General features: G+C 40.8%; 2 protein-coding genes across 3 annotated transcripts; both read left to right on the top strand.

Moving 5' to 3' along the window:
- The first annotated feature begins 2224 nt into the window (after nt 1-2224).
- LOC121553748 (D(1C) dopamine receptor-like) lies at nt 2225-3562 on the top strand. The gene has a single exon (XM_041867112.1). It carries the CDS (start codon nt 2225-2227, stop codon nt 3560-3562), a length of 1338 nt encoding a protein of 445 aa, XP_041723046.1.
- A 9191-nt stretch (nt 3563-12753) lies between these two features.
- Nucleotides 12754-18317, top strand: fgfbp3 (fibroblast growth factor binding protein 3). 2 transcript variants are annotated; one of them, XM_041866463.1, is made up of 2 exons: nt 12754-12839; nt 17177-18317. In XM_041866463.1, the coding sequence occupies exon 2, from the start codon at nt 17284-17286 to the stop codon at nt 17920-17922; it is 639 nt and encodes a 212-aa protein (XP_041722397.1). In that variant the 5' UTR covers nt 12754-12839; nt 17177-17283; the 3' UTR covers nt 17923-18317. The 2 variants fall into 2 exon arrangements, with proteins under 2 accessions (XP_041722397.1, XP_041722396.1); XM_041866462.1 differs by lacking the exon at nt 12754-12839 and adding an exon at nt 16248-16349.
- The last annotated feature ends 1105 nt before the right edge of the window (nt 18318-19422 follow it).

Genomic DNA, 19422 nt, shown 5'->3' with positions numbered 1-19422 from the left:
ATATCCTCGATCCCTCCCTGTTGCGGGATTTCCACCGTCGCCATCCGGCTCACCCTGCTCCGCATCCTCCTGGCCGTCCCAGAGGCCGGTGTCGGCGCGCTGCTGGAGCTGCACGTCAAGAGGGCGGGGGTACTGTCACGACTTCCTCCGAAGCTGCCTCCTCTCCTTGTTCGGGCAGGCTTAGGTGTTCGTTGTCACTGGCCTTCTAACCACTGCTGCATCACATCTCATCATTCCATATGTTTTGTCTTGTCTATTACACACACCTGGTTCATATCGCCTCATTAGTACGTGTATAAGTGTTCCCTCTGCCCCCTTGTCCTTGTGGGTGATTGTTTAATGTGAGGAGAGAGTAGCTCGGTTGAGCTCCGTGTATTATGTATTGCCGGGGTATATTTTCCCTGTGTGCCTGTTTTGTTCCAGTGCGCCTGTTTTGCGCACTGGACTGTTTGACTCTATCCTGCGTAACTTTGTATTCCGGAATAAACTCTGTATTCTGTGATTTACTCTCCTGCGCCTGACTCCTTCAAATCACTCATCACACCATGAGTGTACCTCTTCCACAAACAGTGTATTGTACTGTAACATAATACATTCAAAAGGGACATTTTGAAACATGCACCTTGCATTTTTTGGATTAACTGGTTGTTAAAATAACTAAATTCAGAAGATATCATTGTGTTGTGTATTGGTGATTAAGTCAATGTTCTCATGGTATTTCTCCGTAAAATTATATTTTTGGATCAATGGTTGTGTGGTGAAAGATGTATTCAAACTAAATGAATGCACTATAAAGGGTTTTGAACATGAGACTTGCTGCATTACAAGTGTTACCAGTTTGGAGTTATTATGAAAAATATTTATAACATTCCAACCATGAGGCCAAAGAGGGTGCTTTTGGTCATGGACTGCAGGAAAGGGCTATGAAATAAGAGATATACCTGTTTGACAGACGATTTTAGGCTACAGGCTGCTATATCCACAGATTTGTCAGTCAATTTCTCCACCCACAATGCACTCTTTAAATAGTCTACCTCCATGTCAGTGAAGGGCTGTTTTATTTATTTATAACAAAGACTCGAATTGAGGGGGTATGCATAGGCCTATCTTTTATTAAAGAAAATGGCAAAAAGCACAGGCCTACCCCTTGTTAGCTTCAGATTTTGAAAAAAATAAAACAGATCTGATTATAGAAAGTGATCTATAACAGCACTTTTGTCCGTGGCGCTAGAAACAAGCTGTAAAATACCCGGGAAAGATGTGACTCCGATTCATATGGGGATATCATTGTTTTGTTTCTTTGACATTCAGAGGCTGAGCTACAACCTTCTATAACCGAGGAGACAAAGAAAATGACTTTGCTTGGGAAGTCATCTAATTCTGTCACTATCAATTGATTAAGCTATTCACTTTGTGTACAATAGAAGATGTTTAAACCCAGACAGCTTTTAGGGAAACGTGTGACCTTCTCTCATTGGGCTAAGCCACAGAAGAAGATTAGCCAGCAGGTAAAGCTTATATATTTTCTGCATCGGTAGGCCTACTCTGTCTGGGGTGAAAAGGTAGGCCTAACTTTTGAAAGTAAACAAGACACACTGATTTGGCATTGGAGAAATATGATAAGATGAACACATTGGCCTATCTCTCTGTCCATTCTTAGCCTGTAATTTCGGTAATTAGTGTGGTATTAAAAAATATTCTGCTACTATGTAAAATTATGTAGAATTGCATGACATTTTTATAAAAAGGCAATTTCTTCTCGGACCTTCAAATAGGATGATAGATTCATGCAATGCTTTTAATATAAAGGAGATCTTTCCACCGCTACTCTTTCAATTTACTGGATGAGCTGACCACTGGTGCTAATATTGTCTCACGGTTAGTGCTATTCGGTATCCATGGGACGTCCATACCCTAAAACCTAACCCTTACCCAACCCTAACCGTTACCGTTTTACATTTCAACTTCAATGGGGTGACGTCAATGGGGTGACGTTCCAAGGATCCCATTTAGACTTTTCCATTGTCTCACCTGCTATGAGTCATAGCCTATCAGGAGAGAGGGAAGCATCGGATAGTTTTGGACCGTTTTCTGTAGCCTCCTTTAGTCCAGTTGAATTGATAGGGGGTTGGAAGCTGTCCGCTACATGAAAATAAAGACAGTGAACAAATACGTGGTTCAATGTGAAATCGAAGCGTTTTTACCCAAAGACAGAAAAGTGCAAATGGAAAACTATACTGGAAATGAAACGCAAGTTCGTTCGGAATCGGACGGCACAGACAAGGAGACCGGCGGGAATGGCGTGCGCGCGCTAATTGGATGCATTTTGTTTCTCCTCATTGTGTCGACACTGCTGGGGAACATGCTCGTGTGCGCCGCCGTCGTTAAGTTCAGGCACCTCCGGTCCAAGGTAACCAACTTTTTCGTGATTTCTCTGGCGGTGTCTGACCTCTTCGTTGCCGTCCTCGTGATGCCATGGGAGGCTATTTCTGAGGTGACTGGCACCTGGCTGTTTGGTGGATTTTGTGGCATCTGGATAGCTTTTGACATAATGTGCTCGACGGCATCTATTCTTAATCTGTGTATCATAAGCGTGGACAGATACTGGGCTATAGCTAGTCCTTTTAGATATGAACGGAAAATGACCCACAGAGTTGCATTTATCATGATTGGAGTTGCGTGGACGCTGTCAATTCTCATCTCCTTCATACCTGTCCAACTGAACTGGCACATGGCCGAGGAGGAGACGTCAGAGGGAAACTTTAGCAACCAGTCTGAGAACTGCATAGCAAACTTGAACAAGACCTATGCTATTTCCTCATCACTGATCAGTTTCTATATCCCAGTGGTTATCATGGTTGCCACTTACACGAGGATTTACCGTATTGCGCAAACGCAGATACGGAGGATATCCTCCTTGGAGAGAGCCGCAGAACAAGCGCAAAATAACCAACACCCAAACGTTTGCGCGCACGAAAACGCATTAAAAACTGCTTTTAAAAAGGAAACAAAAGTGCTAAAGACTCTCTCCATTATCATGGGAGTTTTTGTGTTTTGCTGGCTGCCTTTCTTTGTCCTAAACTGCATGGTACCTTTCTGTGACCCTCCGTGCGTAAGCGACACCACGTTTACCATTTTCGTTTGGTTTGGTTGGGCCAACTCTTCGTTAAACCCTGTCATTTACGCATTTAACGCGGATTTCAGAAAAGCCTTTACAACTATTCTAGGCTGCAATAAAATTTGCTCAAGCAATACAGTGGAGGCTGTTAATTTCAGCAATGAATTGGTGTCCTATCACCACGACACAACGCTCCAAAAAGACGCACAAGTCTTGATGGCTACACAGCATCCTCACGCAATACCAAACGTGGGAGAGGACACAACCCCACTGTCCGACAAAGTTTCTCTTATCTCAAACGCATCTCGCAATGACAAGAACACGTTGCTGCCAGCTATCGTCCAATTCCAGTGTGACGGGGAAATTTCACTGGATACCATAACGCCATTTACTTCAGCCGGAGCCATGGAATGCGATTCAATCCCTGGTCAAATCCACGATTAGAATCTTGCCCAATTAATTGTAGGTTATGATTCATTTAAGTATTGCTTTCTTGATTTGTTTATTTATTTAAATAATTATATTTTATTGTAAGATCATTCACTTATTTTATGCCGTGCGGAAGGCCGTGCGTAATGTTATAATTGCTTTATTATCTCACTGATCGTGATCAATACATTTATGCTGTGATTCTTTTAAATAGGCATGTCTTGATTAATGAAGGATATCACAAAGAAATTATAGCCTAGTTTTAGTCTTGCCACTACACACATTTCAAATTAATGGGACACAATTGAACGAATAAACAATGTTGTGTATTGTATAATGAGAGGATATCCATTACATTTTGTTTGTGAATGCTTTTTATATTCATGCCAAAATACTTGCTTTAATTCAATGAGGATGGTGGTAGTATTTCTGTAGTCAAGTAGCTCTCAAACAACATGGGAGTAATCTATTTATCAGCAATGTTGGTAAAATAATTATTAATGAAAAGGCAATGATTTTGGTATAAGTTAAAATGTTTAATCAGATATATAATAATGGAACCATAACTTGACATTATTATGTTATGTGAAAATAGCTGTAGAAATCTTGCAATCTCTTTGCCACCTTTTTACCTCTTACTAAAGTCAAGTAAAGTCACATTTTATTTAAAGTGTATTTCACAATGTCTCAAAACACTTTACAGAGAACATTTGAATGACAAAATATTAAATATACTCAACCATTTGTGAATTAATAAAATTAGAAAAATATGTAGAACTGATTATGTTCTTGCCAAGTCACTTCACTATAATTGTATGATGCATCTGTCTTCTGTATAGTTCCTGACAAAGCCATGTAACCCATGGTAACTGAACCACATCTTCCCCTCTGATAATTGCATCTATTTTTATTTTATGATTATTTTAGTGTCTAAAGCTGCTCTGCAGTATTGGGAGATAGAAAATAGTATAGTGAGCCCTGGTCCAAACTCCAATGTCCCCAAATGTTCTCATAATCAGCTTTGGAACATGATCTAAATGATCTCCCCTCAAAGGCATTGCCCCCTATGAATCTAATATCCATACATAGGAAGATATAGGTCTATCTTTTATAGGCGTTGTAGCCTACTGTTCCAAAATGAATACATTTCACACAAAAAATACTTCCGATTCCTGAGAGTGGGGTGCATCAAATTACACCAGCGCCCCTTTCATCTTCAAAGGACAAAGAAAAACAAGAGTAGCAGTATCCAGGACACTGAGGGGGCTGACCTGGTGAACCGCATGGCAGGTGTGTGGAGTGGACTGGACACACAAGTGTGTTTCATAGATACACAAGCCGGCCAGGGTAGTGGTGGTGGTGGAGTGGAGTGGGGGGTTGGGTGGGGGCTAGTCTCTGTGTGCATGCCTGTATTTCCCCCCCCAAAGAAGCCTCAGCTGCTGTAATGTCATACTATCTTCTCATGTTATTAGTGATGGTATTTCAGCATATTAATATGACATTATCCTCCTCTCACCTCCCCTTCATTTAGTTTTCCAACTGGCTGCAGACATTTCATTAGACATTTCAGAGACTGTAATTAGATTTACCATTTTGCAGTTTGACATTTTAGCATGGACTCATGCAGTGACTTGATAAAAATATTACATTTTAAATCATACTTTTTTTTGGTTTTGAATTAACATTGATATTTATATCTTTAGGAAGAGCATGTGGGAAATGAACTTAGGCAAAAGAGAACCAGCTTCTGCATATAAGTAAATTAGTTATATTGACATTTTAAATAGATCAAACATGTATACTTGAGCATATACACCCCCAAACACACAGGCATAGTGGTTAGATCATTGGGCCAGTAACTGTGGATTGATGAGGAATTGAAAAATTTTATGGTTGAGGGGGATGAGGCAAAAGGAATGGCAAATAAGTCTGGCTGCACAACCGATTGGCAAACGTATTGCAAATTGAGAAATCATGTGACTAAACTGAAGAAAAATAAGAAAAAACTACACTATGAAACAAAGATAAATGACATAAAGAATGATAGTAAAAAGCTTTGGAGCACCTTAAATCAAATTTTGGGGAAAAAAGCAAACTCAGCTCCATCTTTCATTGAATCAGATGGCTCATTCATCACAAAACCGACTGATAGTGTAAATGTAAATGATATTGCCAACTACTTTAGCAAACTTAGGCATGACATGCCAGCAACAATTGCTGACACTACATATCCAAGTATACAGTGCCTTGCAAAAGTATTCATCCCCCTTGGTGTTTTTCCTATTTTGTTGCATTACAACCTGTAATTTAAATGGATTTTTATTTGGATTTCATGTAATGGACATACACAAAATAGTCCAAATTGGTGAATTGAAATGAAAAAAATAACTTGTTTCAAAAAGTATACAAAATAAATAACGGAAAAGTGGTGTGTGCATATGTATTCACCCCCTTTGCTATGAAGCCCCTAAATAAGATCTGGTGCAACCATTTACCTTCAGAAGTCACATAATTAGTTAAATAAAGTCCACCTGTGTGCAATCTAAGTGTCACATGATCTCAGTATATATACACCTGTTCTGAAAGGCCCCAGAGTCTGCAACACCACTAAGCAAGGTGCACCACCAAGCAAGCGGCACCATGAAGACCATGGAGCTCTCCAAACAGGTCAGGGACAATGTTGTGGAGAAGTACAGATCAGGGTTGGGTTATAAAATAATATCAAAAACTTTGAACATCCCACGGAGCTCCATTAAATCCATTATTTAAAAATGGAAAGAATATGGCACCACAACAAACCTGACAAGAGAGGGCCGCCCACCAAAACCCACGGACCAGGCAAGGAGGGTATTAATCAGAGAGGCAACAAAGAGACCAAAGATAACCCTGAAGGAGCTGCAAAGCGCCACAGCGGAGATTGGAGTATCTGTCCATAGGACCACTTTAAGCTGTATACTCCACAGAGCTGGGCTTTACAGAAGAGTGGCCATAAAAAAGCCATTGCTTAAAGAAAAAAATAAGCAAACACCTTTCGTGTTCGCCAAAAGCCATGTGAGAGACTCCCCAAACATATGGAAGAAGGTACTCTGGTCAGATGAGACTAAAATTGAGCTTTTTGGCTATCAAGGAAAACGCTATGTCTGGTGCAAACCCAACACCTATCATCACCCCGAGAACACCCTCCCCACAGTTTCCCAGTGAAGCATGGTGGTGGCAGCATCATGCTGTGGGGATGTTTTGCACCGGCAGGGACTGGGAAACTGGTCAGAATTGAAAGAATGATGGATGGCGCTAAATACAGGGAAATTCTTGAGGGAAACCTGTTTCAGTCTTCCAGAGATTTGATACTGGGATGGAGGTTCACCTTCCAGCATGACATACTGCTAAAGCAACACTCGAGTGGTTTAAGGGGAAACATTAAAATGTCTTGGAATGGCCTAGTCAAAGCCCAGACCTCAATCCAATTGAGAATCTGTGGTATGACTTAAAGATTGCTGTACACCAGCGGAACCCATCCAACTTGAAGGAGCTGGAGCAGTTTTGCCTTGAAGAATGGGCAAAAATCCCAGTGGCTAGATGTGCCAAGCTTATAGAGACATACCCCAAGAGACTTGCAGCTGTAATTGCTGCAAAAGGTGGCTCTACAAAGTATTGACTTTGGGGGGATGAATAGTTATGCACACTCAAGTTCATTTTTTTGGGTCTTATTTCTTGTTTGTTTCACACACAAAAATATTTTGCATCTTCAAAGTGGTAGGCATGTTGTGTAAATCAAATGATACAAACCCCCCCAAAATCCATTTTAATTCCAGGTTGTAAGGCAACAAAATAGGAAAAATGCCAAGGGGGGGTGAATACTTTTGCAAGCCACTGTATCTGACTAAATTATGAAAGACAAGCATTGTAATTTTGAATTCCGTAAAGTGAGTGTCGAAGAGGTGAACATTTTTTTGTCTCTCAACAATGACAAGCCACTGGGGTCTGACAACTTGGATGGAAAATTACTGAGTGTAATAGCGGACGATATTGCCACCTCTATTTGCCATATTTTCAATTTAAGCCTACTAGAAAGTGTGTGCCCCCAGGCCTGGAGGGAAGCAAAAGTCATTCCGCTACCTAAGAATAGTAAAGCCCCCTTTACTGGCTCAAATAGCCGACCAATCAGCCTGTTACTAACCCTTAGTAAACTTTTGGAAAAAATGGTGTTTGACCAGATACAATGCTATTTTGCAGTAAACAAATTGACAACAGACTTTCAGCACGCTTATAGGGAAGGACATTCAACAAGCACAGCACTTACACAAATGACTGATGATTGGCTGAGAGAAATTGATGATAAAAAGATTGTGGGGGCTGTTTTGGTAGACTTCAGTACGGCTTTTGACATTATCGATCATAGTCTGCTGCTGGACAAACGTATGTGTTATGGATTTACACCCCCTGCTATATTGTGGATAAAGAGTTACCTGTCTAACAGAACACATAGGGTGTTCTTTAATGGAAGCCTCTCCAACATAATCCAGGTAGAATCATGAATTCCCCAGAGCAGCTGTCTAGGCTCCTTATATTTTTCAATCTTTACTAACGACATGCCACTGGCTTTGAGTAATGCCAGTGTGTCTATGTATGTGGATGACTCAACACTATACACGTCAGCTACTACAGCGACTGAAATGACTGCAACACTTAACAAAGAGCGGCAGTTAGTTTCAGAGTGGGTGGCAAGGAATAAGTTAGCCCTAAATATTTCTACAACTAAAAGCATTGTATTTGGGACAAATCATTCACTAAACCCTAAACCTCAACTAAATCCTGTAATAAATAATGTGGAAATTTAGCAAGTTGAGTTGACTAAACTGCTTGGAGTAACCCTGGATTGTAAACTGTCATGGTCAAAACATATTGATACAACAGTAGCTAAGATGGGGAGAAGTCTGTCCATAATAAAGCACTGCTCTACCTTCTTAACAGCACTATCAACAAGGCAGGTCCTACAGGCCCTAGTTTTGTCGCACCTGGACTACTGTTCAGTTGTGTGGTCAGGTGCCACAAAAAGGGACTTAGGAAAATTGCAATTGGCTCAGAACAGGGCAGCACGGCTGGCCCTTGGATGTACACAGAGAGCTAACAATAATATGCATGTCAATCTCTCCTGGCTCGAAGAGGAGGAGAGATTGACTTCATCACTACTTGTATTAATGAGAGGTATTGACATGTTGAATGCACCGAGCTGTCTGTTTGAACTACTGGCGCACAGCTCGGACACCCATGCATACCCCACAAGACATCCCACAAGAGGTCTCTTCACAGTCCCCAAGTCAAGAACAGACTATGGGAGGTGCACAGTACTACATAGAGCCATGACTACATGGAACTCTATTCCACATCAGTTAACTGATGCAAGCCGTAAAATTAGATTTAAAAAACAGATAAAAATACATCTTATGGAACAGCGGGGACTGTGAAGCAACACAAACATAGGCATGACACATGCACACACACACATAATAACATACGCACTATACACACACGTACACATGGATTTCGTATTGTAGATATGTGGTAGTGGTGGAGTAGGGGCCTGAGGGCACACAGCGTGTTGTGAAATCTGTGAATGTATTGTAATGTTTAAAATTGGATAACTGCCTTAAATTTTGCTGGACCCCAGGAAGAGTAGCTGCTGCCTTGGCAGCAGCTAATGGGGATCCATAATAAATACAAAACTGAAAGGTTGCTAGTTTGAATCCCGAGCCGACAAGTTGAAAAAGCTGTCGATGTGCCCTTGAGCAAGACACTTAACCCAAATTGCTCCAGGGTCGCTGTTGATAATGGCTAACCCTGGCCGTGATCCCACTCTCCGAATGTGTCTCAGGGAGAGTTGGGATATGCAAAAAACACATTTCCATTTCACACATGCATATAACACACACTTGTACGTGTGAAACAGGACAAATATAAGCAACCACCAAAGTATTATTATTATTATTATTATTATTATTATTATACACACTTCTCTCTTTGCCCCTTTGTGTCTAACGAATCCCTACACACACATAATTTGTAAAAACATTTGCAAAATAATCCAGATCCAATGTATGTTTGTTATAATAAACCTGAATATTTCACAAATCTAAAATTAACCAGTCCTTTGTATGATTTTAACGGTTACTCTCACTCCCTTTTCTTCATTGACTGTAAATATGTGATATTTCTATCTTTTCACAAGAACACTGACCTTTAAGACACAGCTCACATGGTACCTGTCTAAGGTTTACTATACTATAGCACAGGATGTCTGCCTGCATCAGAAAAGGTGACCCCCCACCACCCCACCCCGAAACGACACACAGATCAATGAGCTGAAATTCTGCCTGAGGATAGAAACTAAAGTGCTATGTGCTGCAAAGGTTCATCAGCTGTAGAGTTACATTCTGAAAGTGTCTGTGCTTTTGAACAATGTTACATTTATTTGGTGAAACATCTCAGGCCAGTCATGAATGCAAAGAATTTATCATGTCTCTGAATGAGGTTGTGTCAATTTACATTTTTTACATTTTAGTCATATAGCAGACGCTCTTATCCAGAGCGACTTACAGTTTTAGACAGTCCATCACAATGGTGCACAGCCACAATGTTATTTTCAGTTTGGCTGTATGGGAGATGACTAAAATACAATTAAGATTACTCTTGTCCAGAAGTATTATTTTATCTTGTAATCAACAAGACTATTGACTGTCTGTATGAAATAATTATTTAATTTCCGTTTTCAAGGTGGAAAATGTTTTAGACACGCATGCACACACATGCTTACTCATACCTGAGGGAGAGTAAGGATTCAACATAGTCCAATTACAGATTATTATGGCTTTCTTATGACTGAATCCAGAAATTGCCATGTGTGAGAGGGTCCCTATTGAGACCAAAAACAGCTAATACTGGGTGACATTATTTCAGCCCGAGGAGAGACTTGCACACGTTGCCTCATCAGATAATTTAGTTCTGTAAAATACCATAGATACTATACTTTAGATGTGCAAACTTTTAAAATGAAGTTATTGTTGTAACCAATTGTTGGTGCATTCCAGTCTGTGTCAGAATGGGGAGGGGCATTAACCCCTTTCCTAGCCAAAAGAACCCGACTAGACAATCATTACTTCTCTCTAGTTGGAACGGTGCTATGCCAGAATGTGGACACCGCGGAGCCGGGGCGAGACATGGCTCAGAAAACGTACCTCAATCCAGGGATGGGAGATGGCGCTGTACTCCTAATTATCCCAAAATGATTAATGATGAATCCAGAAGATTGAAATACTACTAGTTTTCTATTAACCTGACTTTTTCGTCCGCATGCTAGGCTAGCTAATGCTAAAGCGACCCATTGGATTCGACAACACTTCCGGTAGCTAGGCCATACTCACCCCAATTTTTATGGAATCCAATGGGAATTAGCTATAGCATTGGTGCCTATGGTAGAGCCACCTGTTAAGTAGACTGGAATTGTCACCATTGTTTTCAATGGTAAAAAAAACATTTAGAGTAATCTTTATAATCCACAATCTTTGACTTCAGTCATGTTTATTTGACCTCCTGCAGAGGCTGTTAGTCACTAATTATGGCCTGCCTCGTTCTGTTTCCATCATGATGACAAATTGTTTCTCAGGTACAAGAGATAGTGGGTGTGGTTGATTATATCAGCAGCCTTAATCGACGTCATTGGTGCCCGGGTATCAGTTGTTGGGGGTTATCTGCCTTGCTCAAGGACAGAACAGCAGTTTTATCCGCCTTGCCAGCTCGGGGATTTGAACCAGCGGCCTTTTCAGTTACTGACCTAATGCTCTTAACCGCTAGGCCACTCATCCTCCCCGACTAAAATTCCTACTTTCGTTTCTGTCTTATGTAGCCAGGGCCCGGTTTCCCGATACCGATTGAATTTAGGCTTACGAGTGTTTTAATGATGCATCGTTCTTACAACGGCCGAAGATGAAACATGTGTTTCCCAAAATACCACGCAGAGAGAACGTTATTTAAGTGCGCCATTGAAGCGTGTGTTGATACTGATAGGATCGAAAGGAAAGCAGCGCTGCTCTTCACCATTCAAGTCTTACTTTAACATTATAATTGTTTCACAATACTGACGATGGATCAGCTCCAACAATTAGCAAAATATAACTACATTGATTGAACATTAAATTGATTTCAATATTATTGAAATAGGCCTATAAAGCCTATTATCCTACTGTATATTTTAATGCAGTCATCTAGGGTTTCATTTCAAGCATATTTTTATACTTCGCTTGTTTGTAACAATTGCAAAGGAATTGGCAACTTTGTATTTGTAGTCAACTTTGTTCTGAGGTTATCAGTGGTCACAAAGAGACAAATAAACCATTTGATTCTATATTTAGTGAGATCTACTGTGAGTAAAATGACGCGGGAGGGCAAAAAAGCATCTAATGACGCACTTGCTGTTCTACGAGTGGTCTGAGGCAGTCTGTAAATAACAAGCGTTTTCAAGTGCAACTTTTGTAACAGTGGTTATGGGAGACAGCTCAGACATTTAACCATGCTCCTATGAAGGTTTCAATGATGAACTTAACTTTAAGATGATTTGGGGAAACCGTGCCCAGACCATTAGTAGGCTACATATCATATCTTGGAGGTACACGAACATATGTATAATAATATCCTTCATATGGCTCTGAACTAAAGAGGATGCTCAATGGAGAATCTCTTTGTCCTTTAGTAGTCCTGTAATAATACATAATCTGGGTCCGGGAAAACAAGTCTGTTTTATATTCATCAGATAAATAACAATCCCTAAATAAAGTAAAGACACTTCATTAATTTAGTAACATTTCACCCCAAGCTTAACTCGACAAAATCCTGTGATTATGCCAAGTTCAATGCTTCTATTTGCACTCAGGAACGCCAATCATAAAACCCCAATGATACATCGAAGTTCAATGCTTCTATTTGCACTCAGGAACTCCAATCATAAAACCCCAATGATACATCGAACCTGAAATGAACACAGATCCCGCTTTCAGAACCCCCCCTTTGAACCTGAAAATGAACACAGATCCCGTTTTCAGAACCCCCCTCTTTAAAAAAATTCTAACAGAAATGGGGTGTGCTTTTGGTGGTTCATCGATGTCTTTCTGGTCATGCGCGCCGCGACCGACGTAGCTAGTTCATTAGCTAAGCTAGCCACTTGTAGCTAGCCAGCAACTCCTCCAGTATGTGTTGAAGTCATTTGACTGGACTTGTTTTTGGACGGAAGCTGTAGAGATCGGTAAGAAATGTCACTTCTGTAGCCAAATATCTTATTCAGCATTTTTTTTTGTTGCGTTAAATGACCTGTATGATGGCGCATTGATCAGTTATACAGTTTAAAGACGTTCTTTTAGCGTTTTTGCCGAAAGTTGATCTTTAAAGCAACTGTCCAGTGTTTCCAGATTTCTATGAAATATGACCTATAATTAATTAGAACATGAGTGAAATAGTTTTCCTTCCCACGTTTTTATTAAGTATGTTAAAAAGCAGCTTTTCTGTGTTGGAATGCATACCGGTCATTAAAAATATTAATGCAAGTACACTGCTGTTTGGCCAGCTCATCCTCTTCAGGAGGATGACATCATCCTCTATGAGGAAATAGCAAGCATTTGTGAAACGGTCTATTTGAGAAGTTTGAGGTGGTTTTTTTTAAGTTTTCTTTTTTTTCTCCAATTTATGCTTTGGCCACAAATACGAGTATAGGATGAGTCAAGAACATTATTTGGGTATGAGTTAACAGAATATTACCTTTTAAAATTGAGATTTTCACTGGACAGGTACTTTAAAACTGCAACATTTTCTCTCAGCCTAGTGGCAAAATGTGTAGAGTAGCACGAAATTATACTGAAATATAATTTATATATATATATATATATATATATGTAACAATTTCAAAGATTTTGCTGAGTTACAGTTCATATAAGGAAATCAGCCAAATGAAATAAATGTATTAGGCCCTAATCTATGGATTTCACATGACTGGGCAGGGGCTCAGCCAGGGATGGGCTTGGGAGGGCATAGGCCCACCCACTTGGGAGCCAGGCCCAGCCAATCAGAATGAGTTTTTCCCCACAAAAGGGCTTTATTACAGACAGAAATAATCCTCCGCCCCATCTGTGACATTGTGTTGTGACAAAACTGCACATTTTAGAGTGGTCTTTTGTTCCCAGCACAAGGTGCACCTGTGTAAGGATCATGCTGTTTAATCAGTTTCTTGATATGCCACACCTGTCAGGTGAATGGATTATCTTGACAAAGGATACAATTCTCACTAACTGGGATGTAAACAAATTTGTGCACAAAATCTGAAAGAAATAAGCATTTTGTGCGTATGGAACATTTCTGGGATCTTTTATTTCAGCTCATGAAACATGGGATCAGCACTTTAAAACTGCAAAATGTTCTCTCATCCTCATGGCAAAATGTGAAAAATAGCATGAGATGAGCTATAAAAAACAGCAAATGTTTCTCTCTGCCCAATGGCAAAATGTGTAGAATTGCAGGAAATTGGCTTTAGAACTGCAACATTTTCTCTCAGACTCATGACAAAATGTGTAGAACAGCATTAGAAAACTGCAAATGTTTCTCTCTGCCCCATGCAAAATGTTAGCTGGGGGTCTTCCACTTATCCTTCCACTTATACAGTTTCTTCCAAATACCCCTCCATAGAGGTATAATAAGTAATGTCAAACTGTGTAGAATTGCAGGAAATGCGTTTATTTTTTATTCGCCCTTGACACACACACACAGCTCAAAAATAACAAAGTGAAGTGTCTCATGTTATGAGCTTAGAATGGATTGACAGTGGCACCATACCATACCACTTTTGTCTAGACGCGTGACAGGATAGCAACGCCAGGCCATCAGTCAGAATGTCTGTGTTCTTCCTTATGCAATTCAATGAAGCACTGATTACTAGGTGTCGCCATGGAAATTTGTGCTGAGGGCAATCTTCATTGTATTTACATACACTATGGTAACTTTGCTGCAGAGCACGGTGCTTCTCCTCTGCTTCACAATTAGATTCCCTCTGTCATTATGGTCCGAGGGGTGACGACAGAGGGACCGCTCGGCACCTCAATCAGTGTCTAATCACAGTCAATGGTATCTTAAAGGCAGTCAGCTAGCAGCACATTGATTGCGAACATCTCTCGACAACAATTTAATGGAGATTGGTCTTCTCAAACCTCCCGCCTCTTCAAGGACTCTCTCAGTGTCATCAGCAGAGTGAAGGGAAAGATTACGCTTGAAGGAAGGACAGAAAAAAGCAAATAGAATCACATTTCTAGAGAGACGTAACTTGTAGGCCAACTTAAAACCCTGTTCATACATAGATTTTCTAAGAATTCTGCCGACGTGTGACCGTGAGAATGCAGTAATGCCGTCTGCAATTTCACTCCTCAAACCGACACATGTAGGCCTAGCTGTCTTCCTGTTATAGGGACCATCTGCTGTGTGTCAACGAGCGGTGGCTGTTTTCCCCCATTCAATATGGTGTCTTGATTGGGAATATTGAGACACTGAATCCCATTCACCTTTCAGGAATAAACACACCACTAGAGGGGGTGAGTGTTGCTCTGTCGTCAGCTGCCTTCTCATACTGCTATCCCCTATCCCCCACTATCCCTCGATAAAAGACTGACTATTGGTTGTTGACACATACAGGAAAAGAGTCTTGGGGAAAGTCAATAGCCTATGTTACATATGAATGATGAATTAGAATGTGTAAAATGATTTATGAGAAGGCTGAGGGGAAGGAAGGGCACAGGGACGTATAAACAAGTTGTTGTTGTGTACATTTGGCCCCCTAGAAAAACAATTGGACTTAGACACTGTATGGGGCACACACACACATTATCATGTACCATACATGCTAGTGTCCACGCATGCACGGAGACATACACAAAATAACTCACCCTCTCATTCTGTGCCAGCACAGAGGGGAGCACAAAGTATACAGAGAGTACCACCGAGGGCCTAGGTTGGCATGGACTCAGCCTCTGGCAGTGGAGTGGAACACATTATCATTTAGTGTGAGCTTTTAAGCTTTTGGCCATTCATTTGCCAAGTCCCCACAAGTGACTTTTTCTCACCAGGTTAATCTGGATGCACACTGATGAACAGAGAATATCCTCTTGTTAAAAGACCTGGAATAAAGTCCTGGAATAAAATCATATATACAGTATGCTGGCAGAGTGGGCTCTGCCGACATACTGTATATATTCAAGTATACTGAATTATTGTAAAAAATAAAATGCCATTATCACGGTGCAGTCACCATGGTCTTCGATGCTCTTGAAAATACAATATGTTTAACATAATCAAACAAATGAATTCTCTACATTCTCTCTTTAACAAATTGTTCACTGCACTGTCACTCAATGTGAGGGCTGCTTAAGAAGTCTGTGTGTTGCGAGGAAACGTTGGCAAGTGTGTATATTGTCTTCTTAGCTGTGAAGAGGGGGTGTGTTGGGTATTGGTGTGTGTGAGGCAACACGCCATGACCCAAACCCCACCTCCCACCTCAGCCCCACACACAGATAATAGAGTCTTTAGGCAGGGGGTCGCGAGGGGGATTGTTACAGTTGGAGGGGGCCTGCTTAAGGGAGGTCTGGGTAGACCCATTTATGCCCTGAACACTCCCCTCGCCACCCCTCCCCATTCTCCTTCATCCTTCTATAAGCCCTTTTTATGCAAGCGTCCCGGGCCCCGCATTCTCAATAGCAGCAAACACTAGGGTCTCCACATGGTAAGTGCAACCTTTAGATACCAAATACCAAATGTTGAAACTGGAAATAATTTGATTAGTACATTTTGGTTTTTTGCAACCAGGTGTACTGTATGCTTGCTGTGTATGCATATCTTGTTCATGTTACCTGTAAGTGAGGACATTCTGAGCCGACTTGGGGGTGTTTGTTGTGGTGCATGTCTTTGCTATGTAGCAGTATATTGGATCACTCCAATATGGTTTCTTTTGCGGGGCAGGATACACTCAGAGTAAGGATTTTCCGATTATTCCTGTGTAAAAAGCATGAGCTGATTCATATCCAAAAATGTTTGTAGAGGTGATTTTTATACGGATTAGTCCCATGTACCAGGTAGCGCTGCAGGTTTGGGCTACCCCCTCTAAAATAGCTGCGGCGGCACTACTTCCACCTCTCCCTTTTCTTGTCTCGCTCCGGAGAGGATTCCCTTGGTAAGAGCTCTATGTTGCAGTGTACCCACAACTATCTATAGCTTAGAGCTGAAGCTTTCCTCCCTTATTGATTTAATGCGATGTGAAAAAAGGAACAAATTGTAATATCATTCATTTAACTGGTGCACTGAAAACAAACATCATACATGTTGTAAATGTGCTGTACAATTGGTAAACATAACATCTGTTATTAATTGTTTTTTTTAACTCATTTTTGTGCAGCTTTTTGGGGTATTCTAAACAGGGAACATAACAAAATGTAGTGAAACTTCTCATGTGTTTTTATGAAAAGAAAGAGAATGGGTTAAGTAACTATGTAAGGTGTTTTTAATTCACTCATGTTTCACTCTGTTTTGCCTCTCCTTTTTCACTCCCTGCAGCTATTTTGATCGCGGCGCGTCAGGTTTTCATTACATTCGGGCGTCCTACTGATGCTTGGCTGCATTTGAATAAAGAACCCTTCAAGTATCTGTAGTCACCCCCAGCCATGAGGTTACTGGGGCTCCTGTTCTTCCTCCTGTGCCTCCCTGTCCTGCCCAGCACTGAGGCCAAACGCCAGAGTTCCGACGACAAGACGTCGCAGCCCCCACCACCACCAGCGGCAGGCAAGAAGCCCAAGAACTCTGTCCCCAGCTCAGGAGGGTTCAGCACAAAGGTTGGCCACAACTGTACCTGGGATACGTCTGGGGAGGGCGTGGTGAACTTGCTGGTCAGCTGTAGCTCTGGTGAGCAGACCTACTGGTGCCGCTACGCTGGACAGCCAGACCTGTGCCAAGCCTACAGTGACAGGAAAGCACAGGTCAGGCATTGGAAACAAATGGTGGGCAAGCTGAAGAAGAGGAGGAATGCGTGCGACGGGGAGAAGGTGCTGAAGACCCGCACCTGCAAGGCCCCCATGGAGTCCCACATGAAGCTCAAAGAGAAGGGCAAAGGCGGAGGAAAGAAGGATCCAGTGCCCCTGGTTCCTGAAATGGTAGAGAAGGAGGAGAAGAAGGAGGATAGGATCCCGTTGTTAGAGGAGAGGGATGGGGATAGGGAGGTGAACGACATGGAGCAAGTGGAGAATTACTGTGCCGAGGGATGGCATTCTGTCTGCTCTTTCTTTGTAAGGTTTTTTGAAGGTTGAAGTCTCTGTAAGGTTTTTCTAAGGTTAAAAAAATGACAAAGCTGATGAACTCACTTCTGCATCCGGGCTTACTTCTTTGCTAGGTAAACAAAAATGGTTTTGTATAACGCGATATAGAGCCTAAAAATAGGCTGCAGATATTTTTATTTTATTATGAAACTAATCTTATTTTCTACAGACAGAGATTTTTGTGTGTTTATTTTGTTATGAAACTAATCTTATTTTCTACAGACAGAGATTTTTGTGTGTTTATTTTATTATGAAACTAATCTTGTTTTCTACAGACAATATTTTAAATTGTTCATTTGTAATCACTAGACTTAGATCAGATTTATATTTTGAACTTTAACACAGCATACAAACTTCTACCTGTGAATAAACATACCGTACTATATAACCATTGAACAGTTGTTTGACTCATTTAATAAATCAACACAGCATACATGGTTATTTTTTTACAAGCCGTTAATTAGGAGGACTATATGGATTTATATTGTCAAGTGCTATTCCAGTAGCTGGGGAAATACGGTAATACTATATTCAAAATCGCAATAGTATTGACAAGATCTTTGTTCTGTAGTGTCTACACTTGATGATAACAAATCAATGGTAATCAGCATGACTAGGATAATCATGAGAACCTCATGTATTTTCCACCTAGTTTATCCCTTGAAATTGTTGCAATCACAGCTACATTTTAGTTGCCAGAAAATAAATCATCTCTCGAGCCATAGTTTATTTTTCTTAACCAAAACTATGTCAACATAACACAGGAAATGCAGTTCTTAAAAATTGCCAACCCTGATAATCAACAGATTATTTTCATGTCTTTGTAAGAAGTGATGCGTAGGGTCACCTCTGTGAGAACTTAGAATAGACATAATGAAAGGGTTAATTGAAAATATATTGTGGAAACCTGTTGTGATCCATTTCTGAGGTGATACTGACATGTCTCCTCTTGTGACACATTGAATATCCACATTTTCACAATTGATTGCATGCTCTCCGTGAAATAAAGCAGTATAGTGACTACAGTAATAAGTGGATGTTTAGAAATAGTTCCCCCCAAAAATCTAAAAGTACAATCTTATTTATCTGTGGTTCTATCGTCACTTTCTTATCCCATGGTTGGATTGAGATTATCTTCATGAGATAACTCTGTGTGGTAATCAATTTAAATACTGTCTGTCTGGTCCAGAATTGCTATGTGTGTAAGGCATTGTGTTATGTGGTAGCCAGTGGCCACAGTCCACAGACAACACACATCCCATTGTGATAGCAGGGGGTACCTCCTGGCACTATTTTGGGTCCCACACTATTTTCACATTAGACTCAGTTACAAACAATTCAATGAAAGAGACTAATCGTTGTTTGTGTTGTGACAGGGATAGAAGTCCAGCTAAGCTGTTTAAGTGTCCTATTTTGATCAGGTTAGCAACGCAAACAAAACAAAACAACTTGGACTGATTATACCAACCAGAGCCACAGAGTCCTGCCTAA

Source organism: Coregonus clupeaformis, chromosome 37 (genome assembly GCF_020615455.1).
Source record: "Coregonus clupeaformis isolate EN_2021a chromosome 37, ASM2061545v1, whole genome shotgun sequence".
NCBI lineage: Eukaryota > Metazoa > Chordata > Actinopteri > Salmoniformes > Salmonidae > Coregonus > Coregonus clupeaformis.
The sequence above is the reverse complement of the archived record's forward strand: the minus strand, read 5'-3'. Positions and strand labels throughout refer to the sequence as shown.

Excerpts from the sequence above, each read along its gene's own strand:
- fgfbp3 (XM_041866463.1), top strand. The coding sequence starts at position 17,284 with ATGAGGTTACTGGGGCTCCTGTTCTTCCTCCTGTGCCTCCCTGTCCTG.
- LOC121553748 (XM_041867112.1), top strand. The coding sequence starts at position 2,225 with ATGGAAAACTATACTGGAAATGAAACGCAAGTTCGTTCGGAATCGGAC.